A 25727-nucleotide genomic window follows, 5' to 3' on the forward strand; every position below is an offset into this window, starting at 1 on the left:
GACCAGGACTCTACGAATACCCGGCCACCTGCAGGATTTCGTCTTGGGTAATAATTAAATAATTAATCGTGAACTGCTCACGGCTAGTTCACTGGAGGGGAGTACTGTAGCGGGGCGAGAGGGGCGAGAGAGGGGGAGGCGAGCGACGGAGCGTGAGCGGTCAGTCAGCGGTCAACCGCTACGTCAACAAGACGTACGCACGCCCAAATTGCTAAAAACTTTTAACACTAAATACAATATTATTATTAAGGTAAATAGCTATAATAGTTTTGAAACAATAAATACAAAAACGTAACACGAACTTTCTAAAATATTATGACACGCTTATTTTTGAGATAAGCTTTAAACCATGGTTTCCCAAACTATGTTCCGCGGAACACAGGTGTTCCGCGGATCCAAAATATGTGTTCCGCGGAGCCTAAATAGATATTTCACAAAAATTTAGAGCAGATTAAAAAAATTGTTAGTCTTGCTAATACATAAAAATTGTTCATAAATCTGATAAAAAAGCTTGAAAATATGTGTTAAATATTCAACATTGATGTGTATAAAATCTGGAGGGAAAAGTTTCGTAAGTCGGTGTTGTTTTTTTTAACTTTAAAATTTGATCGTAATTAAACAATATTTTTTTGTTAATTAATCGATATTAGTGCTTGTTATACGAATTTTATTTATGTGACTAGATATGCTACTAACAGTCACTGTATTTTGCATAGGCATGCACTGTTGACTAAAAAAAATTCCACAAATTTAAAAAATGTTATGAAGTAGCCGTGAAAATGATAAACTATGTAAAATCTAATAACATTTCTTTAATAACATGTTTTATTTTATTATGAATTACCCAGCCTAAAAAATAAGTTAAGTGTTCCGCCATAATTTTAAGATTTGCCAAGTGTTCCGTCGCTGAAAAAGTTTGGGAAACCCTGCGTTTAAACTATAGTAAAGAGTGTAAGTATAGTCAACGTTTTGTTTCGTTTAACGAACGAATTCTGATAATTTCGGTCATAGTGGATACCCCAATAAACATTCTATTCCAAATGGTTTGTTAAATGCGTAAAAGAATTTTTTTGTTAAGAAAAAAAGTCTCGCGAAACAAAAATTTCGCTTAATACAAATGAATTATTTATATTTGTAGTAAAATATAATGTATTGGGTTGGGTTATATTAAATTAGTATAATATCGTGTTTATTTATCGGGGCGGCAACACCCAACACCCAAGACCGAGAGATGTCGGCGGCTCGGAGGGCGTACGAGGGCGCGTACCCGAGGGCGCAGCCCCAGGCGCCTCCGTCGGTGGGGGTGGGGGCGGGGCCTGGGCCCGGCGACGGTTGGGCCATGCCGCCCCTCGCGCCGCCGCGGGACCGGGCCCTGTACGAGAACGTGACGGAGCGGGGGCGCGCGAGGGCCGGGCCCCAGGTGGCGGCGCCGCAGACGGCCAACCGCGTGGTGCTGCCGTCGAACGCCATCTACGCTTCGGTGGCGCCGAGCGCGCAGCGGCCCAAGGCGAACCTGGCGACGGCGCCCGACGAGGAGTACCACCACCGCCCCGAGGCGCAGAGCTACCGCTCCGAGGTGGACTCGCGCGCCATCTTCGACTCGCGCCCCCGCATCGACGACGCCTCCGATTACGTGTGCATGAGCAGGCCGGCCGCCGACTGCCCGTCTCCCGGCTCCGCCCCCTCGCCCACGCCCAGCTCTCTGAGCGCCGGCTCGCGGGGCAAGGGCCTGCTGCCGTACAGCGTGACGCCCACGCGCCCCACCGGCCTCACCGAGGCGCAGCGCAAGGTCGAGGAGCTCACCAGGCAGCTCGAAGAAGAGATGGAGCGCCGCGACGAGGAGGGCGAATACTTCGGCATCTGCCACACGTGCGGCGAGAAAGTGACGGGCGCCGGCCAGGCGTGCCAGGCCATGGGCAACCTCTATCACACCAACTGCTTCATCTGCTGCTCGTGCGGGATGGCCCTTCGCGGCAAAGCCTTCTACAACGTCCACGGCAAAGTCTACTGCGAAGAGGATTATTTGGTAAATTGGATTTTTATTCACTGCTCTACCGACCCGAACGCTTAACACTTACCACTTACCACTTACACTTTACATTTTGCAGTATTGTGGCTTTCAACAGACTGCCGAAAAATGCGCAATATGTGGACATCTCATAATGGAAATGGTACGTATACATATTACATATTACATTTCATTTGTCAAATTTTACTTTTATCTTTTTATTAATTTGCTACAATATTTTGTCCCACAAAAGAGTGCAATTTCGGATTTTAATAGGAACTTTTTTATTTTTGTGTAGATGAATAAAAAATAAATATAAACGCTTTAAACTAATTCCAAATAAAATACTGCTTCTAAACAAGCCTCCGTAGCACAATTCTATGACTCAAGCATGGAATAAAAATAGCTTTTTTCAGACAAAAAATAAGTTTATAAAATATAGAACGTCATGTTTATTAGAAAACTGGTGTAAAAGGTTAAACCATAATTTACCAACCTTTTTCGTACCACGCCCCAAAGTCCTAAAATTCTTAAATTATAATGTAAAAACATTATCAACTCTCCAGTATCGAAATAAGCATTATCTTCCAACGCTAAATAATTGTTCACTTTCAACTGAAGAGGGTGGTGCCGATAGATATTTCCTCACTAACTATGCTAGGATGGAAAATTCACTTTTTTAGAGCAACATATTTTTCCATTTCACGTTTTAAGAAATGTCTTAGATATTGACTTCTTTCTTCTCTTTTTGAAATCGATGAAACGCTTTTTTAGTTAAACTAAATTATGATCGTTTTCAGAATCAGAAATAAATTTGAATATGTCCAGATTAGATAATGACTATTTTTGTTACAGATCCTCCAAGCTATGGGTAAATCTTACCACCCCGGCTGCTTTAGATGTTGCATTTGCAACGAGTGTTTGGACGGCGTTCCTTTCACTGTAGACGTCGATAATAAGATTTACTGCGTCAACGATTATCACAGGATGTTCGCTCCGAAATGCGCTAGCTGCGGAAAAGGTCCGTGTTTAGTCTTACGCTCCGAGATTGCCGTTGATTTCTAATTTTTTTTTTTTTCACAGGCATAACTCCCGTCGAGGGCACCGAGGAAACCGTTCGAGTCGTATCCATGGACAAAGACTTCCACGTCGATTGTTATTCGTGCGAAGAGTGCGGCATGCAGCTGACCGACGAACCCGACAAGCGCTGCTATCCCCTCAGAGGCCGTCTTCTATGTCGTTCGTGTCATATCATCAATATATCTTGTCAGCCGGGTCAATACCTCGATCCGCCGACGCCCGCCAACTATCAATACATGGGATAGTTCTAGCTAACGACTGAATTCTCTATGCGACGTTAATTATGTCATTATGCTTCCGTGCGTTGATTGCAAACGTTTAATGAATAATAATGTGAATATGTGTATATTTTATACTTAACGTTAAGCCGAAGGCGTGTGAAGCGTTTTATTGATGGATTTTTTTGACACAAAGATGTAGTTTTACAGAATAGATTTAATTTTTGTAGTATGGGATGTGTGAATGAGTGCAATTTTTCGCATGCAAAATGTTAGGTTTACATCTTAGAATGTGGAAAAATACTAAAATTCGTTTTTATGCTTAATAGTTTGATATACTATCGAGTGGTTAAATTTTTTATGTAAAAAAGTATCTTAACTCTCTGGTCTATAAAAGTATCGCATTCCGATTGTATTAAAATGTTTTTTTTTACTTATTTAAATCGATTTCCTTTCAAATTTAACTTTTATTAGTGATTATATTTTTAATACCTGTACTAATTTGTAATTTGCGTTGCCATTCATAATTTTAACTGCCGTCAAATTAAATATAACAAGATGACGACTCATGTAATGGATGCGTGATTTTTACAATCTGAGGCTATTCTTTGTGATAAAAGTAATTTAACGATTTGTATTGGAAGCGAATCACGTTTTTGTTACATCGTCTGCTTTATAATGCGCGTTTAGAAAACGAGTTATAGCTATTTGTGTAAAAATATAAAGACTTAAAAATAGGGCAAGTAACGTTGTATCCGTTTGTGCTTCATTAGAAATTATTGTGATTGAACATTATTGGAAAAAAAAACATACATTCCTTAGATTTTTATATGAAGAATGTGATATTTTGTCCGCATCGTTCGACAGTCTTTTAGATTGAAAAATTGACGAAAAAGTTTTAATACGATAGAATTATTTTATATTTTTTTATTCTCTTCATTTGAAGTAATATAATTGACTTTTTTAATATGAGGTGTATTTATTAAGATTAAAATAATGTATGTAAATGTTAATTGTGATATATTTGTTACAAATTTTATACACTAATGACGGGTCGCATCGCTGACCTTTTATACACGTTTCAACGTATCGAATAAAATTATATTTACAAACGTCGATAAACGTCATGTATTATTATAAAATGACATAGATATAACTACAAAATGTATCACTCGCGAAACTAGCATTTATTGTTCAAAGAATAAGAGCATTTATAGGTTTGGTCGTTGTGCGAATTTAAGTTAGACTGCCATTTATCTTTTATACTTTTGTATGCGTAGATTGAAGTTTTTTCGTTTTATGAATAAAAAGAAAATAAATAAATGACAATAAAATTGTTGTTTATTCTTCAACATTCGATACAATCGCATAAATGAAAATATATTATTTAACGTTGATAAAAATCCATTCGATTTTTTGTTACAGTTACGAAAATAAAGTCAATATAATATACGTATGAAAGTTTAAACGTTTGTTTTATTTTTATCGCTCGTCTCTAAAAAATCACATATTTCGATCGTTATCTAAAAGAACAGATCTAAGTAATATTAAATAAAAAAATTATTCTTATAAAAATTATAAATAATTTAAGATTTGCTTTTCAATTCGTTCTCCTTGGTTTCTTTCATCTCTTGTTTGTATTTTGCAATATCGCTCATTATGTTATCCTTCTGACCTTTTATAATATGCTTCCTCTGTTTGAGTTCTTGTTTCGTTTCTTGATATATATCCTGCAATCCCTCCTTCTTCTCTTGATACATTTCTTTAAGCTTTTCCTTGGACGGGATCGGTTTAATATAACCCCAATCTTGCAAATATTTAATAGAAATAGTCGTACCGCCTGTGAACATAGTTTTCATGGAAAAATTGTTGTTGGAAAAAAAAGGCTTTCGGGACTAAGCGAATACTGACCTAACGTAATAGTATAACGAACCGGTGTAGCAATTTTATATAATCCATAAGCTAACGCATAATAACCCATACTAGAATCTTTCAAGTGGTCCGTGAATCTTTCACTGATACCCATAGATTTGAGCAGAGCTATAACGTCGACTCCGCTATAAAAAAAACGAATAAATTAAGTTGAACAGTTTAATGCCGATGCGACGTTACTCTTACCTTTTAGCGAGGTAATAAAAACTTCCAAACCAAAATACGGAAGTCACTAAATGAACAGGTACTAGCACGTACCAATAATCGCGGTACATTTGTTTGAATTTAGCGACTAGAGACAACTTTTCCGGGTTCTGTTGGTCGTTCGCATACTTCCTAACGGGACTCGCTGAAATTTTGCAAACGATAGGGCTCAACAGTCGAGGTAAGTTTATCGAACATCGCGAATTGTACAGCGACGGTATGTTCGAGTAGAATAATTGAGACGCGACGTTGACGGAACGGACGTTCGCTAGCGCTAGCGGTATAAAGCACTTGCACGAATATCTTAAGAACGAAACCATCTTTAGACGTTCACGTCACAGTTTCGATTAGTATTTGCATGAATGAAACATTTGAGCCGATAAGTTGTCATGTAACATAGACTAACTTTATTGAGGTTATTGTGACAGCTGTTTGGCCACGAGAGAAATCGGTCGTTCGACCATTGCGAAGGTGATCGTAAATATATACCTATTATATATAGTGATTTCCAATTGAAGCATCATTTAAATCAAAAGCATAAAAAATCTATTTTTCGAACTTTGTGTGACAACTCTTTTAATATTCCAAAATTTTAAGGAATATTTAAGGAGTTGTCACACCTTCCCTTACGCGTTTATTCAATAAATATACTGGTAAATATTTACAGAATTTCAAGTACAAAGGTATTTAATAATTTCATTAAGATAGCTTTATTTGTAAGTATCATCAGATGCCACAGATATAGCTTTGCAGTTTGATTAGAATGAGCAAAAACAAATCTAATGCCCTCGATAATATTTCTAAAATAACTTTTAGACGATATATAAAATTTACGCCAATTTCTGTAATTTATGTTGCTAATTCATGATCTTCAAAAAATCTTACATAGATTGTTAGACCAATCTTTAATCGGAACTTCTCTTGTATTTGTATTTTTTCTGCTTGACTTAATTTTTCACGTTCTGTTTTTTTCCCAATTTTTGACAGGTAATTCATAAGATAGACTCAAAAACTTTAGAAAAATGGATTCTAGGATGTTTTATTGAAAGCCCAAGTTTAAGTGACAGGATTAACTTCTTACCTGACTTTTATACTGTTGAAGTCTTCCGAAGTTACGCCACAGACATTTAATTGTCGAAGTTACATTGGTGGCAGCATTGCACACCTTTACAGAAAAATAACTATTAAAACCACCATTGCAATTTTGATTAAATGAGGATATGTATTTTTATTTTTCTCGCAAAATTCTAAAATATGCTTTTTTACATTGTTAAAGTTATTCAATATGAATTCAATGTCCACATATGTAGAAATAGGAAATCTATTTGCCTTTATTGCCAATTCTTTACTTCTTAAAAAAACCCTCTAAATCGTCTACATATTTATAGGACGTTTCAATAAAACTAGATAAAACTTCAATAGAATAGAACACAGATAGAACTAGTGCATTTTCATGGGTGAAAAACATTGATTTCTTTAAAAATTATAATTTGCTCAAAATATTTTTCAAATTTTGCATAGCTTGTATTTTTCGTGACTGTGTGCTTGAACATGCACCGAACTGATATTAACTGATATTTTTTCCTGCTTTTATCTGCCCAGATCGAGAAAAAACGATAGTGCAAACTATTTTTGTAATATTTTGATACAATTAAATGAAATAAAATAGTTAGGTCATTGGCAACGTAATGGTGTCGGGTGGCAATTAGACACAGATTTAGCCGCTGCATTAGTATTTTTATTGAATGATAAATAATAGTTACACGTTGTTTAAAAGTGATCAAAGAGGGGGGCTTGCACTCGCGGCGTCGAAAAACCAAAAGAGTCCGTTACGCCAATCTATAGAAAAATCTGTAGAAATATATAAATATAAATAGGTAGACCCCGCGTCGTTGAAACTATTTTTATTCGGTGCAATATGAATAGTGTTGCCATATTGCATACATAATAAACATTGGAAGAATGGACGGAATTGTGCGCATTTAGAGCGAAAGTTACATTGCGGCGTCGACGAGTGACGACGTCCGCCGGTCGCCGAGATGTACGATATAGAAGATGACCAATACGAGGAAGAAGACGCCGAGGAGATCTCCTCGGAGCTATGGCAGGAGGCGTGCTGGATCGTAATCAACGCATATTTCGACGAGAAGGGTCTCGTCCGACAGCAGCTCGACAGCTTCGACGAGTTCATCCAGATGTCGGTGCAGCGAATCGTCGAGGATTCGCCTCAGATCGACCTGCAGGCGGAAGCTCAGCACTCTTCGGGCGAGATAGAGACCCCTCCTCATTACTTGCTCAAGTTCGAGCAGATCTATCTGTCGAAGCCCACTCACTGGGAGAAAGACGGCGCCGCCTCGGCCATGATGCCCAACGAGGCCAGGCTGAGAAACCTCACCTATTCCGCGCCCTTGTACGTCGACATCACCAAGACCATCGTCAAGGAGGGCGAGGATCCGATCGAGACGCAGCACCAGAAGACTTTCATCGGCAAGATTCCCATCATGTTGCGCTCCACATACTGCCTCCTCAACGGACTCATCGACAGAGATCTCACAGAGTTGAACGAGTGCCCGCTCGATCCCGGAGGCTACTTCATCATCAACGGCTCCGAAAAAGTGCTGATTGCTCAGGAGAAAATGGCCACTAACACCGTGTACGTGTTCAGCATGAAAGACGGCAAGTTCGCTTACAAAGCCGAGATCAGATCCTCTTTGGAGCACAGCTCCAGACCGACGTCCACGCTCTGGGTCAACATGATGGCGAGAGGCAGTCAGAGCATCAAGAAATCCGCCATCGGTCAGCGAATCATCGCAATCGTGCCCTATATCAAGCAAGAGATTCCCATCATGATCGTGTTCAGAGCTTTGGGATTCGTAGCCGACAGAGATATCCTCGAGCACATCATTTACGACTTCGACGATCCCGAGATGATGGAAATGGTAAAACCGTCTCTGGACGAGGCGTTCGTCATCCAAGAGCAGAATGTCGCTCTCAATTTCATAGGCGCTAGAGGCGCGCGTCCCGGAGTCACCAAAGAAAAGCGCATAAAATACGCTAGAGAAATTCTACAAAAAGAAATGTTACCGCACGTGGGAGTCTCAGATTTCTGCGAAACTAAAAAAGCCTATTTTCTCGGTTATATGGTTCACCGTCTGCTTCTGGCGGCGCTCGGCAGGAGAGAGCTCGACGACCGAGATCACTACGGCAACAAACGTCTCGATCTGGCCGGACCGTTGCTGGCTTTCCTCTTCAGAGGCCTCTTCAAAAATTTGATGAAAGAGGTGAGAATGTACGCTCAAAAGTTCATAGATCGCGGCAAAGATTTCAATCTGGAGCTGGCCATCAAGACTAAGATCATCACCGACGGCCTGCGCTACTCCTTGGCCACCGGAAACTGGGGCGATCAAAAGAAAGCCCATCAAGCGAGAGCCGGAGTGTCTCAGGTGTTGAACAGGCTGACGTTCGCTTCGACTCTCTCTCATCTCCGGCGCGTCAACTCTCCCATCGGCAGAGACGGCAAACTGGCCAAGCCCAGACAGCTGCACAACACGCTGTGGGGCATGATCTGTCCGGCCGAGACTCCCGAGGGAGCAGCCGTAGGTTTGGTCAAAAATCTCGCCCTCATGGCCTACATTTCGGTAGGAAGTCAACCGTCGCCGATTCTCGAGTTCTTGGAAGAGTGGTCTATGGAAAATTTGGAAGAAATAGCGCCGTCTGCCATCGCGGACGCTACCAAAATATTCGTCAACGGATGCTGGGTGGGAATCCATCGCGATCCCGAACAGCTGATGGCTACGCTGCGAAAGCTGAGAAGACAGATGGACATCATCGTGTCCGAAGTGAGCATGGTGCGCGACATAAGAGACAGAGAGATCAGGATTTACACGGACGCCGGTAGAATTTGTCGTCCGCTCTTGATCGTAAACAATGGAATTTTACTACTGAAGAAGCTGCAAATCGACAATTTAAAGGAGAGAGAGTTGAACAATTACAGTTGGCAAAATCTCGTAGCCGACGGCGTAGTAGAATACATCGACACTCTAGAAGAGGAGACTATAATGATAGCCATGACGCCGGACGATCTAAGACAAGAGAAAGAATACGCATATTGCACGACTCATACGCATTGTGAAATTCATCCCGCTATGATATTGGGAGTCTGCGCTTCCATTATTCCTTTCCCCGATCACAACCAGAGCCCCAGGAACACCTACCAAAGCGCTATGGGAAAACAAGCTATGGGAGTGTACATTACAAACTATCACGTGAGAATGGACACTTTGGCTCACGTCTTATACTATCCCCACAAACCTCTAGTCACCACTCGTTCTATGGAATATTTGAGGTTCAGAGAGTTGCCTGCTGGAATCAATTCTATAGTAGCCATTCTATGCTACACCGGATACAACCAAGAAGACAGTGTCATTCTTAACGCGTCCGCCGTAGAGAGAGGTTTCTTCAGATCCGTGTTTTACCGATCGTACAAAGATTCGGAATCGAAACGCGTCGGCGACCAAGAAGAGCAGTTCGAAAAGCCGACGAGGACCACTTGCCAAGGCATGAGAAACGCTCTATATGACAAATTAGACGACGACGGCATCATCGCGCCGGGCATAAGAGTGTCCGGTGACGACGTAGTCATCGGAAAGACTATCACCTTACCCGAAAACGACGACGAATTAGACGGCACCACGAAGAGATACACCAAGCGAGATTCCTCCACGTTCTTGAGAAACAGCGAAACCGGAATCGTAGATCAAGTGATGTTGACGCTCAACAGCGAAGGGTATAAATTTTGCAAGATTCGCGTCAGATCGGTTCGCATTCCGCAAATCGGCGATAAGTTCGCTTCTCGTCACGGACAGAAAGGCACGTGCGGCATTCAATACAGACAGGAAGACATGCCGTTCACGTGCGAAGGTCTAACCCCGGACATCATTATCAACCCTCACGCTATTCCCTCTCGTATGACCATCGGCCATTTGATCGAATGCATTCAGGGCAAAGTGTCTTCGAACAAGGGAGAGATCGGCGACGCCACTCCTTTCAACGACGCCGTAAACGTGCAAAAAATATCGACGCTGCTTCAAGAGTACGGCTATCATCTGAGGGGCAACGAAGTCATGTACAACGGCCACACCGGTCGCAAGATCAACGCTCAAGTGTTTCTGGGACCCACTTATTATCAGAGGTTGAAGCATATGGTGGACGACAAGATTCACTCGAGGGCCAGAGGGCCCGTGCAGATTCTCGTGAGGCAGCCTATGGAAGGCAGAGCGAGGGACGGAGGATTGCGTTTCGGAGAAATGGAGCGCGATTGCCAGATCGCTCACGGCGCGGCCCAATTTTTAAGAGAGAGACTCTTCGAAGTGTCGGATCCCTACAGAATACACGTATGCAATTTCTGCGGCTTGATCGCCATTGCTAACTTGCGTAATAATACGTTCGAATGTAAAGGATGCAAAAATAAAACGCAAATATCGCAAGTGCGACTGCCTTACGCGGCCAAGTTGCTCTTCCAAGAACTTATGTCTATGAATATTGCTCCTCGTTTGATGGTAGTTAATTAATAGGTATTTTAATTATTTTTTTGTGTTAAGAATATTATTGAATAAACATACTTTCCTATATTATTAAAATGTATTTTTATTTAATGATAAAAAAATGTGGAATAATAATACAAAATGTAAGAATCAAAATTTTTATTTATTTTAAATAGAAGAGATATAAAATCATAAATTAAGTGGTATATTAAATTTACAGTAAATGACTAGTTTTTTTTTTACTTTTTGTTTTTTACATACAGAAGTTCAAAAATATATGTCTATGAAATTAATATCATGCATTCACATCAGTGTACATAAATTTGCAACGATAACAAAAAATCAATAAAACAATTACACAAATATCGATAATGTCATACATAATTATAAAAAAAAATAATGAATTAGATGTAAAATAAATTCATATAAGTAGGTATATTATGTATGTAATAATTTACAAAAGCGAGAATTTATATTTAGAGAATTAGAATGAGCATAAATCACTTTTTCACATGCTTCTTATATACACACAGTTGTATTATATTTCACTATATAGTAATAGCGACATCGTTTCGACAATATACACATTATAAAGTGTATATGACAGTAAATCGCATAATGTGATTGTTCATTTTCACCGATCAAATTCACAATATCAATTTAATTCTGTTGGTCTTCGTCTTCGGGTTCTTCTTCTTCTTTGGGTCTCGTCCATTTAATCATAGTTTCAGGCGATCTATACAAGAAGACTAATTTAGCAAAGAGATCCTCCTCGAGTGCCAGTTCGCCAGATTCTCGCACCTGAGATATAATAATAATTTTAATAAGTTCTATCAGTGCTGCATAAAGATACATATCAGTGGCTGTGTTTTTATATACAAGTTGTGAAAGCGCTGCTTCTACGATTTAGTAACTATTTTTTATTTGCAGGTTTATAAAATCTATCATCTTAAATTAGACTAGTCGGATTCGAAATATTTCTACCGATTTAACTAGGGCTTCCACATCGATTGCGTTATTCATAATTTTCCCAAAAATTATGAATAACGCAGTCGATGAAAATATCCAGATAAACCGTTCCATAAAATATTTTTTCAGGTCATAATTTTTGTGAAAGACTCGGCGAATACCTGATAAGTGTCAGCTGGTTGAGGTAAATATTAAAATAATCAATATTCTAAGGCCGTTGAATTCGCTTTCAATTATGTTGGAGATTGAAAATACTGAATAATAAATGTTTAAAAATACATTCATGCAATGTCAAAATGTTGTCATTTTCAAGTAAAAAAATCAGTCTTAAATTTCATTTATTAGTAAGTGTAAAAAGTGGATAGGCAGAAATCTTTACAATTTCTAATTTTTTTGGTCAATAAATTTGTTTTTGTTAATTTTTTTTTAAATTGTTCACAATTTATAATTTTTTTGTGCATCTGAAATTAAATATGCAAACAAAAATAAAAAATAATTAATTTATGTATTTGTTTAAAATTATGCATAATTTTAAACCAATATTTACATATTTATTTTTTAAAATAAAAATTTAATATCTTAATTTTCTGAGGACAGTTAAAACCGGTTTTTGAATTGTAAAAAAAAGATTTTTTTTTCGAACAGTTTTTTGGAAGCCCTAAACTCAACAGCCCTATTCAGCGTTTTTATTTATATGTACTGCCATATTTTACTTGAATCTTCCTCCAATTCACAACTCACGCACTGCCACTGGTACATATACAATATTTACCAAATAAATATCAAGGCACAATTGTAAGACTCTGTCAACATTTGGAAGATCCTCAAACATTATCTTGAAGCATATATCGGCGAAGAAGCCTCTCAAAATACGAGACGCCACAAATACGAACGTAGTATAGAGACCGATGATGCTGAAATTAAGACGATGAATATATAGTGATGTACGATAATTTACAATTTATCATACGTACCCGCTGCCTGAGATGAAGTTGAGCGTGGCGGGGAACAGCTTATCGTTGAACGTGTACATCACGAGTTGTTCGCAATTTGCGTATGGTATATGCCGGAGATAATTCATATGGTTATAATCGCCGCATTGCTCTCTCACTTCCCACCACATCACTTTACCGAGATTCGGATCGCCGTGAGTCAATTTCAAAGAAATGTTACGATACATCGAATCCTCAGATGCTGGAATTTAATAACAATATAACATTATCAAAGGCATTATAAAATAAGCACCATCTACAATGTGCAAATGGTTTGTTCTTCCATTCATCATTTCATCGAGTTATAAAACGCAAACTATATCGAACTTATTTTTTAATACCGACAAGGCGATAAGACATTATAACACACCATTATCTCTAACCTTTACAACGGATTAGCAATATTCAAGATGATAAAAGTGGCGAGGGATGTTTTGGATTTATATATTCTTCAGACATCAAATGAAGAGTGACAGACTTTTGAGTAATTATTTCAGTTTTTGTTCAAAGCAGAATAACAACAAGACGTACTTTTTTTTTATAGATATACATATCAACTTAACATATATTTAATAATTTGGAACAAAACCTTTAATAAAAATTCGAGAGCAAATGCCACCTACATAAGTAAAACAATTTGATTAAATAGTGTACAGTGATTATATTAAGAAAAACAAATAGTAAATAATTATGTAATAAAAAAGCTGTTAAATAATAATTTTTCCTCCCCTTCGGAAAATTTTTGGATCTGCCCCTGAACATTATACATATATGTTTTTTTATTTACTTTGTATTTAATATAAATATTAAGAAATACATACTCATAACTTTGTCCATGAGTTGATTGACGGCTTTTGCAGTACCTTTATTGAATACTTTCACAAATTTGGGGAACATGTTCTCCATTACGATCCTTTAAATATGAATAAGTCGATAAATATAATAACAATTAAAGCCATATAATTATTATAAATTAAATAAAATACCAATCTGTAACATTTTTTCCATCCAACATTTCAACTAATATGTCCCTTTGTGGATTCCTCTTTCCGTTGATTAAAGCTTTAAACTTAACGTCAATTTCTTCTTCTATTATCGGAGGATTATCTTTGTTGTTGGTTTTATGTGATATTATATATGTAAACTTGATATTTATACTATGATCTGATTGAAAATAAAAGCAATTAGTTTACATACAGTGATAATTCTATCCTAATACATACAAATATATCATACTTGATATAGCATCTTGCTGCAGTCGTTCGATATCCGGCGGTGAAATTCCCCATGTGTTAGTCGAATTTCCGTTCAATATGATAGCTGCCAAATCGTCATAAACGTAATTCGATAAGAAGGTTTGTGCCGTTCTGTCCTTTTTATATGTACTCGACAATTCATTCCATTGATCTTCGGAAAATCTTTAAAATAAATATGCATTTTTATAACAGTAATATTTTTAAAACTCATTGCTCTGAATGTTCGTCTTACACTTTAATATTGTTCGATTGAGCCGACATCGTATAAATAGGCAGATATGGACCCATTCTGATTTTTACCGTAACGTCATATGGTGAATTAGGTTCGCCTACGGAATTTCCGAACGCAAACAAGACCAAAGGGAACCAAATGATGGCTATGATGATCGCCAAAACTGAACCACCGACCAAATACTTCACAAAAGGTTTCTTCTTTTCGCCCCTCGGTTGCGGATATTCACTTTCAACGTGTCTCGAACACTGAAATAATATTTATAGAAATATTAAACCTGATAAAACAATAAGATTCGCTTTAAAATGTCACATACTTTCAATTGGAAAACGTTTGCAAATATGTCTTCCATTTTCAACCAATCCATTAGAGTCATCGACGTGTTAGTCCATATCCAATCCATCAAAGCTCGCAACTCGAACAAAAATGGTATTATCATGAATCTGAAAATTTAATAGAAATATGTTTATTAATAAGATGAATATGATCAGTTTATTAACGATTACGTACCCTTTGAAAAGAAACATGTTGACATAGTTGTATCCTTTGCAGAGGAAATTTCCAAGTATACGCGTAGGATAGCCACATCTTATTTGATGAGCTGAGAACAGTAGATATATGCATTTAACCATATACCACATCGGCGGTGGTAACTTTGCATTGAAACTCCTAAATAAAAATATGGTCATTAACTCGTAACTTAATTTACTCAATTATTTTTCAGACTCAATTATAAATAACCTTTCAGTCACCGCCGGTAATATGAAGAACATCCAAATGTGCACTCCGATGATGAGACAGATTTGAAATAATATTTTACCCACGATGAATTTGCGCAAAAACAAAGCTCGGTCTATTATGATCAGACCGAATTGAAGTATGAGCATAACCAAGAACGGTATGGGAACCTTGTTGTCTTCCAGATAAGCTTGCACACCTCCGTCTCCTTGTTGAGTCTAACGAATGACATGTAATATTATGTTAACTGTTTAAACATACAAGAATATCATACAAAATATTATTAAATTACCCCGAAAGCGGAGAATCCAAATATTACAACCATAAAATTGAAGAAATCGCACATGAACATGTAAGCGTATACATCGGCTCTCACTCGGAAAGGCGGATCTATCATTCTCGTATAAAAGTCTTTCACGGGCTTGTAATAGCGTAAAGTCCTTAAAATTTACATATAGTTTTGTATTACATTATCAAAGACATATTGTATAATTTAATCACTTACGACATTTTAACAACATGAGGGAACTTATAATTATCCTCGATTAGTGAAACCTTGATGAGACTCATACTTTCTAATGATGCTCTAGAACCTAAATCTGATCCGGTTCTATCCAATTGATTTTCATCGGGGTCGATCTTTTGAGATATGACGGTCATATTCTTCTCTGTCGATTTTGTTTGGCTAGATTCTAAAGAATTCTCTTCGTTCAAGTCCATATCTCTGGACGATTGACTCGCTTTCGGTGTAGCGTAATTTTGATGACTCTCTTCTGACATTGGTGTTTTATATTCATCGTCATCTTTTTTATCTTCGGCAAGATTTTCTTCACTGATTTTATCGGGGATCGGATTGGATTTCCTAGATTAATCGAAAAATATGCATAAATTAAAAGATACAAAATAATAAAATACCTAATATACTTACTCAGTTTGTTTTTTCATAAATAACTGTCCAATCTTAAGTCCTTGAATACTTTTCAATTGTCCAATTTGCTTCGAGGACATCGGATATATGCCTTCTTCTACAGTCTCAGTTGGAGCGACAGATTTCCATAGACCCAGAGATATCAACATGAATCTAAATAAAAAAGTGTATTTAAAACTTATATATACATTTTAATACGATTGAAACTTACCTATGGAAAAATACTAATAGCAGCAGAATCAAATCGTATAATGCGTAATTTGGCTTCCGTTCCACGCCGATAATTCTTGGCGCACTAAATGGCATGTTTTGTGGAATCACGTTCTGATTCCAAGGTAATATTTCATATTGTGACATGCATTTGATTAATACAATGACCTATAATATTTATTTTTAATGTAAGATAAACAATTTTTTAGTATTAAATAATTTATTATGTACATACTTCGGTATATGCTATGATTGTGACCCAAAATGTTTTTGATGGCCTCGGAATGGTGAGAGTTCCCCATAAAAATACCATCAGAGGTAAAGGCAGTGATAAAATAGTAGCTGATTGGATCTGTACAAATAAATTAACGTAATAAATATAAATAAAATAATATGTAAATATATTTGTTGTTTAGATTGATACCTGATTGATGAATATCATGAAGTAACAAACAATGTCTGTGTGTGCTAAAATAGCATACCACAGAGCAAAGCAAAATCTGAATATTGTCGGTTGATCGGCTGCAAACGTTTCATCGTCATACTCTTCCATTTGGGTAGTAGATTCGCTGTAAAACATGGTTCATATAAAAATTAGGTAATATAAAATGTAAAACTTATTAGTAAAAAAATAACACCGAGATGGAAAAAATAATAGATAAGAATGAAAAAAAATAAACAATAATTATCAATTGATTTGCGATTATCTTATGTACATTTATAGTTTTTTTTTTTTAAATAAATCATTTAGACATGCAAAAAATTGTGTTGGAAAATTATACAGTATTTATTCATTGAATTATAGATAATTATTAATTTCATATTGGATAATACGAGATCTGATCAAGATGGAAAATAGGTATGCAACAATAAATAAAAAGCAGATGTCTGCATAATATTTTGCTACATTTTTTAATCCCTTTTCTGTTGAAATATTATTGAGCGGAGAAGAAAAAATTCAGACATATTTCCGAAGATGTCTTTATTTTTCCAGCACGATAAACGAGTGGTATAGTATTGGTATTTTTAAATTTCTATCGTGTCTGGGAGATCGGAATTAGTGATTATTATATAATTATAATTTCGATCGATCATCACAGATTAGGTCTTCTTAGATTTTCCTAATCTCATGGATGATCGTACATATCTAGTATTGAAAATTCTCTATTAATGAGCTATTTTCAGCTCATAAGAATATTTTATATGTATTAAAATAAAATGTTCAATTGTCAAAACAAAAATGTGTAAATAGTATGAATGAAAGCAATGACTTTAATTATCATTTTAATAAATTATTGTGCCTCAAATATTGGAATTATAAGCATTAATAAATAATTCAATCATAATTCTGATTGACATTTGTTGACAATATTTGAATAAGTGCAATACAAAAAATATTTATCCAGTTCAGAATACATTCTTCTTGATGTAAAAAGCAAAGTAGTAAATCACTACAGATAATTCAATGAGTAGAGACTGTAATATCATATTTACATTGAATATATGAATTAATTTGCAGTCATTAAATATGAAGTTTGAATATGCAGATATGTAACATAATAGTGCAGATCAGATATTATAGTACAGATAATGATCATTGTAATCCTTATGATGACAATGTAATAATACTTACAATTTTGTATAAATAAACATATTAAAAAAGAACCAATCAAATAGACGATAATGTGATAATTTACAATATTGTATGACATTAAAAAAAAACTTAACATTAATTATATTTATAAAAACTTATAAAATATACCATTTCATTTGAGTAAACAATAAATAATATTGGAACATGACTAAAAAGATAAGCCTGAAGAAGTGCATGGTTTGCATTGCTTTGAATCAAAATATCGTTTGTGACACACAAAATATATAAAATGAAGCGCAACAGTGCCGACGATAGCATCGATAATTCGACGCTTTCCGTAGTACAACCTTGAAGATGGAATGGAGTAGACGCTGGATTGTCTGATAGGCCTGAATGTAGGTGTTGCATGAGGTGAGTCTAAATCCAAGCCGCGTTCCATGCTCGGCGCTAGAATCCTTATTGCCGGTACACTCAGCATGCTCTCTTTACGTCTGAAATACCTTGTGTGCCATTCATACTTTCAAAGCATTGCTATTATATACCTACTATATAAAGATAAATTTCAACTAGAAGCGGTGATTTGATTTATAACTATTGGCTTATCGATATTTGTATTATTATATAATAAAACTTATATTTTTAACACTATTCTTATGTAATATTAATATTAAAAGCGCAAATGAATAACTGAATTTGATAATAAAATTTTGTACTACTCGTAAATGCAATAAAAATGTAGATTGGGGTGTATTTCTAATTGATCTAAAATATTAAATATGCATATTATAAGAATATTTTAGTGTACAGTTGGCAACCTCTAGAATTTATAATTTATTTATAAAATAAATAAAAGATTGTCAACGGCACTTCTAAATATGATAACAATTATTTAACAAACCTGTCTTTGCTCATAGGCCTCGATCCAATTTCAGCATTTTGCTGTTCACAAATATCAGCAGTATCTTCAGCGTTCCTGCGTGCACACACCACAATTCTACTTAGCAAATGATTTGAGATGAGAGGACAGAGTAAAATATAGAAATCATACGACATAATAGTGAATATTAGCTAATCGACACATCTACCTTTCTCATAAACGTATGTATGTATGTATAGCGATACAAAGAAAAACCCAATTACAGCCACACTATTCAGTTCAACTAAACGCTACTATTCAGCATGGCATTTCAGCGAATTGCGTAATGTGCAACAAACACGCGAGATACTATAGCTAACACACTCACTGAGGCTTCTTAAGTTTCAACAGCGTCGAAGGCAAGGGTTCCCATATTTGCCTGATTCCCGCTCGTATGCCGACGCCAAAATCTTCACGTTCCTTGAGAAAGAAAAATAAAACTGATTATTATGGAACAACTTTTACTCTCATATCTTGATAGCTACACGAACTTTTAGCGAAATTTTCTCCTTAGTCAACACTTTAGCCACGTAGCGATAATCACGCGAGAATTTATTTAACCATTTCGTCATCGAAATCAGGAAGCTCTCTATGAAAGCCCAACCGAATAATGTGTATTTGCATATTTTATTCCATAAAGTCTCTTCATCTGAAATAAAAATAATAAAACAATTAATAACTGTTTCTAATGCACGCTAATTAAATCATATTAATAACCTGGAGGTTCACTTCCAGATTTGATTGAATCTAAAGGATGATCAGAGTCATCATCTTCATCTCTTTTGTCTCCAGGTTGTGCACTATCAACTTCAATTACAGGGCGCTAAAACATAGTTTGATTTATAGTAACCTGTTCTTAAGATAAAGAAGCTATATTTACATTGAAAGCTGTGTAAATAAATAATTAAAATAATAATACAAAGCACATATACTAATCAGGCGCATACGGTGAAATACATTCCCTTTCGCTCGCTCACGTGTTAAGTGACGAGAATGAGTGAGAGATAAGGGTGTGGTTACATGCGTTCCGCGTGCCCACTTATTCTCATCACTTAACACGCTAGCGAGCGAAAGGGAATGTATCTCACCATACGCACTTGATACTAATACAGAGTGAATCTTCAATTTTATTATAGTAATATTTGTGAATAACAACACAAATAATATAACTGTAGATTCTCAATTTAATACAATCTATTTAAATATTTATAAAATAATAAGCTTTGCTACAGAATAATTCATTAAAGAATATAGTAAGCAATAAACAACGACAATAATTATATACGTACTACTTATTAGTTATTGGAATAGAAAAATATATAAAATAAAATATAATAGTAATATTAAAAAATAAAATATAATAACAGTCTCTAAAAGTAAATAAGATAAACTACAAAATAAAATGTTATTGTCATGCTTTAATTTAGTAAATGTGAAAAATTGTGTGCAGAAAGTTGTTGACTGATTCTGTGACAAATAATATTAAAAAGGCATTATTTTTGATTAGCATTAATAATTAGTATCAGGAAACAAACTGGAACGTTAGATATTTTTTTAGTAAAACATATGTAAAAGGGTGAGTCAAATGAAAACCTAAAAGTGCAATAAAAATTCAATATATTGTTTTACTGTCTGTCCCGTAAATTGGCAGTGGTGTTATATTACTTTGAAGATCGGCCACGAGTGGCAGTACAAAACAGGAAAGTAACACGAAGGCATAACAAATTGGAGCAGAGTGCAATTATTCATTTTTTTAAATCAATTGAAATTCAGTATCTACAACATAGTGATGTATGTCTGTCACTCCATAAAGTATACGAATGGACACATTGTCTATATGTTCTGTAGTACTACAAAGTGTCTGTACGGTATTTTTGCAGCATTTTGAAGCAGAATATGAAGACTTTTTAATGTGTATGTAATAATGTGAGCAGTGCGATATAGCCAGAATTGAGACATGAACTTCTGAGTACCAGTGTTTTATTGCAACATAATAATAGCCAAGTGCTGCCCATTCAACGGTAGCTACAATCCAATATATTATATATAAGAGTCATACAGACTTATTTAAACTATTTGCACCTTTTTCGCCTAATAAATTACAAGATAAAAATGTGTAAGGTTTTCATTTCACTCGCCATCGTATGTAGTACTTATTTAATATGCTCCCTATTAATATATACGTATATTATTTGCTGTCTATGCAACGATGTCGTACATTTTTTTTTATAATTTAATGAAAAATATTAATACCAATAATAACTATTTTTTTATAGTTTTAAACAAACTAATATTGTTGAGTATCAATTAACATGAGCTGTATTCCAGTTTGTTCTAATTTAATCAGATTCTTGAATATAAATTATTATAAACAAGTATTATTTTAAGATATATAAAATGAGATTAATCAGCTATATAAAAATTCTGAATTAATTTACAGAGTAAAGCGTGATACTGAAGAACAGCATAATGAAATAGATCATATAGCAAAGGAACTGACGACATCCACTCACACAATCTGTATCGTTTAATAATGACTGATGCAGTGAACGTGTTGATAAACGGTTCCGTCTTATCGGAACCGGAGGCACCGATCCTCTTCGCATTCTCGTAGCTTGACCAATATCAGTCTTCATTGCTGTGCTTAATAGCTATGTGATATTACCGAGAAGATTAGAATACAACCTCACAGATCCATACATATGCACGTACATGTCTAATTAGTAAATGGAATATTTTTTTTTCGATTTTAATAAAATAAAGGAAAAACGCAAGTTTTAAGATATATATGTTCAACTGCAAAAATCAACACTCTTATACAAAAAAACTCAATTTTACTATATTCCAAGTAATGCTCTGATTGGTTTTAATATAGTTTTTTAATTGCTTACTTGTCCTAGTGTTGGTTTTTCATCAATTTCGTCTTCATTGTCGCTGTCCTTTTCCATAATCAAATCAAGCTCGTCGTCATCGTCAAACTCTTCAAACATGTAATAGTCTCCCGAACGGATGGCTGGAAAATAGCAATATGTTTAGTAAATGGTAATATTAGTTTCATCAATACATACATTTTTGCTTATATACAGTTCTTCTAAAAATATAATATACATTTTAAAGCTTGAAAATTAAATAAACAAAAAAAAAACATTTTTTTTGTTAATGTTAATTTACAATTTGTTATAAAAAATATTTATTTTTTAACATTTATGAAGTACTTGAAAAAAATGTTTGTATTCTTTAAGCTTACGACAAAAATTAAATTTTGTTTATTTTTAATATAATACAAACAGTTTCCTTTATAATAAATACATTAACCAATAATATAAATTATATACATTTATATAATAACCGACGAGTAAATTTCACATATTAAATATTTCTATAAGCATTTTATGTAAAAGTTATATTTACATACTAAATATTTATATAAGCATTTTATGTTTAAGTATAAAAGTAAGCATCATAGAACCCAAAGGTGAGAATGAATTTCAGGCATTGGTTAATTTTGATACATGAATAATATTTATGTATAATTATTATTATTATATAAATAGCAAATAAATTTATTTATTACTATTTCATATATTAAAGTGCAGAGAATTTGTGTCATAAATTTAATGAATCAATAGTTATAAGACGTAAATATATTACACATTCCTAACAGCTTACCATATTTTCAACATCAGTCTGTAAATACAACATTGAAATTATACAAGTGGAATATATACATAAATACAATTATATAATACAGAAATACTATTTATATACAAAGAATATTATTCATACATTTTTTTATTGATAGATATGTTTTTGTGAAATATTTAGTATTATGTTTTATTTATTTATTTATTAAGAAGCAATGAAAATGGATAAAATACACAAACCACCCAGTGTAATTAAGTTATTATTATGAAGACTTATTTAGAAATGATTGTTAATTATTATAATACCTAGAATTTAATATTATGAGCCCCGACCATTTACATTCTTTGTGAAACGAATAATTTACCAGTTTTATATGTCCTTGGACGATGTTTTTTTATTAAGTAAGGATTAATGGAAGAACTCATTGGATCTAAAACAAAAATTTAAACGGCAATATAAATACAAAACTGTGACTTCTTTCACATTTGTAGTTCTTAAAAATAAAATAGTGTTTTTAGTGCCTTTCATGTGGCCATTCTTCGCTTCATTTCAAGCAATAATTTACATGATATGATAATGTTTAAATAAATGTAAACCGTGGCTTGAAATGAAACCAAACACACCTTCACCGTCAGCGCTATTAAACTAAACTTATTTATAAAATATTCATATATTGTACATTCAAGTTATTATTTCACAAACTATACCCATGATTTAAAATATACATTAACTTAGAATTAAATTATAAAATAAATATTTACACTTTTATTGTATATAATTATAAATCGTATTAAATACACGAATTTTTTGATTGCTGTATTGTTTAAAAAAATATTTTATAATAAATTTACAGCTTATTCTGTACAACATTATGTAATTTTATTATATTAAAATGTTTTTACAGTTGCGTGTGCTTAACGACATCAAGAAAAAAACGTTACAAAACAGCAAAAATTACATGTATGATGAGATAGTTGAGATCTACTGGAGAAAGAGATCACCGAGTGTCTCGGCGTGTGGAGGTGCGCCGGAGCTGGTAAAGCCCACTGCGGTACGCTCTGACTGGAACATCTCCTGCGGCGGGGAGGCGGTGGGGAAAACACGGGATACGATTCGGAAGGGGAAGGAGCTCTGGGATTGAGTTCGGAAGACGGCGGCGAACCGAAAGATATGCGCTGAGGCTCCAAGTACGCATCTAACGACACAGTCATTAGAGCTGAAAATGGAGACGGAGGACCCGGAGGAGATTGTTGATGTATCGGAGACCCTTCTTCGCTGATAGGAGTGTGGTAGCCCCGCGGACTACCTGGCGTTGTCGGAGTACGAGGAGTGTGATAGCCACCGGCTGGCGTTTGAATCGAGACACAACACTCACTAATGTTTGAACCATTTCTTTTCAGTAATATACTACTCTTCAGTTCAGAAGCGTCTTCTAATTATATTGGAATGGAAGGAGTAATAAAGTAATAAAGAGGATACAATAAAATAAGAGTTAGATATAACAATACAAATCACTTCATCAAAAACACACTCTTATAATAATAATTTTAAACATGTTACAATAATGTAACTTACCAACGAAATGATTAGTTGGTTCTTTATAAGCCGGACCCTGAAGCTTCTGTTGATTGGCTTTGATGCGATCCATCTTAACTTTAATCTTTTGCAATATCTTCTTCTCTTGCTCTTCTTGAGTCTTCATCTGCTTCTGTCGCAATTCTTCTATTAATTCCGCACCCCTTTTAAAACAACATTATTTAAATTGCATGTATAAAATATTTATTTGAATCAAATACCTGGATTGAAGAACTGTAATCGCCTTGCTTTCTTCGATTATTCTCAAAAAATAATTACTGTGGAATAGTCTTCTTTGCATCAATAGAAATCCAAAACAAACCCCATCCCACGCTAAGCCAATATCTTCGCGAGGAACGGAACATTCCTTAAAATTCAAATTTATTTATTAATGCAATTTTTATATGTATGATTTGATAAATAAAATGTTTACGTGATCATCTGCAGGTCTTATCATTTTGAAGAAGGTTTTAAGAGAGCCTCCACTAAATTTATCAATGCATCCTATGCCTAGCAACTGAACGATCCAGCATGCGTTGGTTTGCATATAACGAATGAAAATACATCCTACTATTTGTAGAAAAGATTTTATAAAGATTACTGCAACGTTATATCCAAGAAGCCAGTTCCACCTAAAATTTTATATATGATAAAAATACATGTTATTTTTATATAAATATAAAAAAAATATATAATAACCATTTTAACGTGCTCTTGATAGGTCTTAAATACAGATTGGTCCCTTGCCATAAGAATACAAACGATCCGATAAGATATCCTAACGAAAACAGATTCACTCTGTTTGTCCCGGTCAAGAACATTATAGCGAGAGTGACCCATAATGATCCTAACATAGTTATCCTTTTAACGACGTCTAACCAAGATCTGAAACGATGCAGAAAAGATTTTAATAAATAATATAAAATAGAATATAAATATTTTATTAACCTTATGTAAGTCACAAAATCAGGAACGGGATTGTAATAATTAGGCGATTCCCAATCGTCCGGTATGACGTCGGAGTTTGAACCGCCTTTGTATGTTTCACCGTATCTTCGTTCAACTCTAAACACGAGCGATTGACGAGAGCAAAGTATCAACAATATGAAGTCACACATAATCCTCGCAGCGTATGGTGGATGGGTAGGATCGGGCAACATGAACCAATCGCGGGTTCTTTGCAAAATCTAAATTCACACGTAACGATCATATGATGTATTTTAAAAATTAAATATATTTTTTTAACCTCGTTTCCACCCATCCAAGGGTATGATATGCACAGCTGGGGCAACATTCCGACGATCGTTAAATATTGTATGGGTATACAGCCCACTATGAACACCATGAACCATATCCATAATTTCATCATGCGCTCTCGAGGCGAATTCCACAAGACACAGAGCCAAACTCCGTATAACACTGCCCAAAAGTCCATGCGAGATCCGATTAATCCCACTAGACACATCAACGAAACCTGAAATTATATTACGAGTTATTAAAATGCATTACGAAGTAGTATAATATGATAAAATCTTACTTCAACTCCAAATTTGTAGAAACCAAAATTTAATAAATATTGGAAGACGTGTTTTAAATCTTTATCGGCGTCCAGACGCGTGATCTTCGGAAACATCAATTGAGGCCGTACTTTCATATCATTAGATAGATATCTATAGAAAAGATTTTA

General features: G+C 35.1%; 4 protein-coding genes across 10 annotated transcripts in view; 2 read left to right on the top strand and 2 right to left on the bottom strand.

Annotated features, from left to right (window-relative positions):
• Positions 1–934: 934 nt before the first annotated feature.
• On the top strand, positions 935–4774 carry jub (LIM domain-containing protein jub). The gene is made up of 4 exons (XM_088203915.1): positions 935–2026; positions 2109–2171; positions 2864–3029; positions 3092–4774. Exons 1-4 carry the CDS (start codon positions 1232–1234, stop codon positions 3331–3333), a joined length of 1266 nt encoding a protein of 421 aa, XP_088060041.1. The 5' UTR covers positions 935–1231; the 3' UTR covers positions 3334–4774.
• Positions 3221–5888, bottom strand: LOC148226474 (mitochondrial inner membrane scaffold 1). Its single transcript, XM_088203916.1, has 3 exons — positions 5425–5888; positions 5218–5363; positions 3221–5146 (listed from the first exon to the last, which is right to left on the bottom strand). Exons 1-3 carry the CDS (start codon positions 5760–5762, stop codon positions 4893–4895), a joined length of 738 nt encoding a protein of 245 aa, XP_088060042.1. The 5' UTR covers positions 5763–5888; the 3' UTR covers positions 3221–4892.
• Positions 5889–7426: 1538 nt separating this feature from the next.
• Positions 7427–11081, top strand: Polr2B (RNA polymerase II subunit RpII140). Its single transcript, XM_088204696.1, has one exon. The coding sequence runs from the start codon at positions 7482–7484 to the stop codon at positions 11010–11012; it is 3531 nt and encodes a 1176-aa protein (XP_088060822.1). The 5' UTR covers positions 7427–7481; the 3' UTR covers positions 11013–11081.
• A 50-nt stretch (positions 11082–11131) lies between these two features.
• Positions 11132–25727, bottom strand: part of Piezo (piezo type mechanosensitive ion channel component) — a 37989-nt gene continuing 23393 nt past the window's right edge. For 2 of the 7 annotated variants that reach the window (XM_088204690.1, XM_088204689.1), the window contains exons 18-47: positions 25578–25710; positions 25287–25514; positions 24989–25227; positions 24740–24925; positions 24474–24672; positions 24262–24407; positions 24041–24204; positions 22830–22895; positions 21712–21833; positions 21334–21471; positions 19538–19643; positions 19312–19469; positions 19149–19240; positions 18803–18877; positions 16735–16879; positions 16546–16662; positions 16312–16478; positions 16101–16253; positions 15678–16034; positions 15465–15612; positions 15176–15390; positions 14945–15103; positions 14751–14877; positions 14435–14682; positions 14183–14364; positions 13933–14110; positions 13768–13859; positions 12929–13148; positions 12727–12868; positions 11132–11786 (exon numbers count right to left, since the gene is read on the bottom strand). In XM_088204690.1, coding sequence (XP_088060816.1) covers positions 11646–11786; positions 12727–12868; positions 12929–13148; positions 13768–13859; positions 13933–14110; positions 14183–14364; positions 14435–14682; positions 14751–14877; positions 14945–15103; positions 15176–15390; positions 15465–15612; positions 15678–16034; positions 16101–16253; positions 16312–16478; positions 16546–16662; positions 16735–16879; positions 18803–18877; positions 19149–19240; positions 19312–19469; positions 19538–19643; positions 21334–21471; positions 21712–21833; positions 22830–22895; positions 24041–24204; positions 24262–24407; positions 24474–24672; positions 24740–24925; positions 24989–25227; positions 25287–25514; positions 25578–25710 — 4843 coding nt within the window. In that variant the 3' untranslated portion in view covers positions 11132–11645. The remainder of the gene's footprint in view (positions 11787–12726; positions 12869–12928; positions 13149–13767; positions 13860–13932; positions 14111–14182; positions 14365–14434; positions 14683–14750; positions 14878–14944; positions 15104–15175; positions 15391–15464; positions 15613–15677; positions 16035–16100; positions 16254–16311; positions 16479–16545; positions 16663–16734; positions 16880–18802; positions 18878–19148; positions 19241–19311; positions 19470–19537; positions 19644–21333; positions 21472–21711; positions 21834–22829; positions 22896–24040; positions 24205–24261; positions 24408–24473; positions 24673–24739; positions 24926–24988; positions 25228–25286; positions 25515–25577; positions 25711–25727) is intronic. The other 5 variants (XM_088204693.1, XM_088204692.1, XM_088204695.1 and 2 more) reach the window with 3 other exon arrangements.

Source organism: Plectrocnemia conspersa, unplaced genomic scaffold (assembly GCF_051122295.1).
Source record: "Plectrocnemia conspersa isolate PC_06_02 unplaced genomic scaffold, ASM5112229v1 ptg000014l, whole genome shotgun sequence".
NCBI lineage: Eukaryota > Metazoa > Arthropoda > Insecta > Trichoptera > Polycentropodidae > Plectrocnemia > Plectrocnemia conspersa.

Excerpts from the sequence above, each read along its gene's own strand:
- jub (XM_088203915.1), top strand. The coding sequence starts at position 1,232 with ATGTCGGCGGCTCGGAGGGCGTACGAGGGCGCGTACCCGAGGGCGCAG. Across the intron at positions 2,172-2,863 it reads GACATCTCATAATGGAAATG|ATCCTCCAAGCTATGGGTAA; the intron begins GTACGTATACAT and ends TTTTTGTTACAG. Across the intron at positions 3,030-3,091 it reads ATGCGCTAGCTGCGGAAAAG|GCATAACTCCCGTCGAGGGC; the intron begins GTCCGTGTTTAG and ends TTTTTTTCACAG.
- LOC148226474 (XM_088203916.1), bottom strand. The coding sequence starts at position 5,762 with ATGGTTTCGTTCTTAAGATATTCGTGCAAGTGCTTTATACCGCTAGCG. Across the intron at positions 5,364-5,424 it reads TTTTATTACCTCGCTAAAAG|CGGAGTCGACGTTATAGCTC; the intron begins GTAAGAGTAACG and ends TTTTTTTTATAG. Across the intron at positions 5,147-5,217 it reads TCGTTATACTATTACGTTAG|GCGGTACGACTATTTCTATT; the intron begins GTCAGTATTCGC and ends CTATGTTCACAG.
- Polr2B (XM_088204696.1), top strand. The coding sequence starts at position 7,482 with ATGTACGATATAGAAGATGACCAATACGAGGAAGAAGACGCCGAGGAG.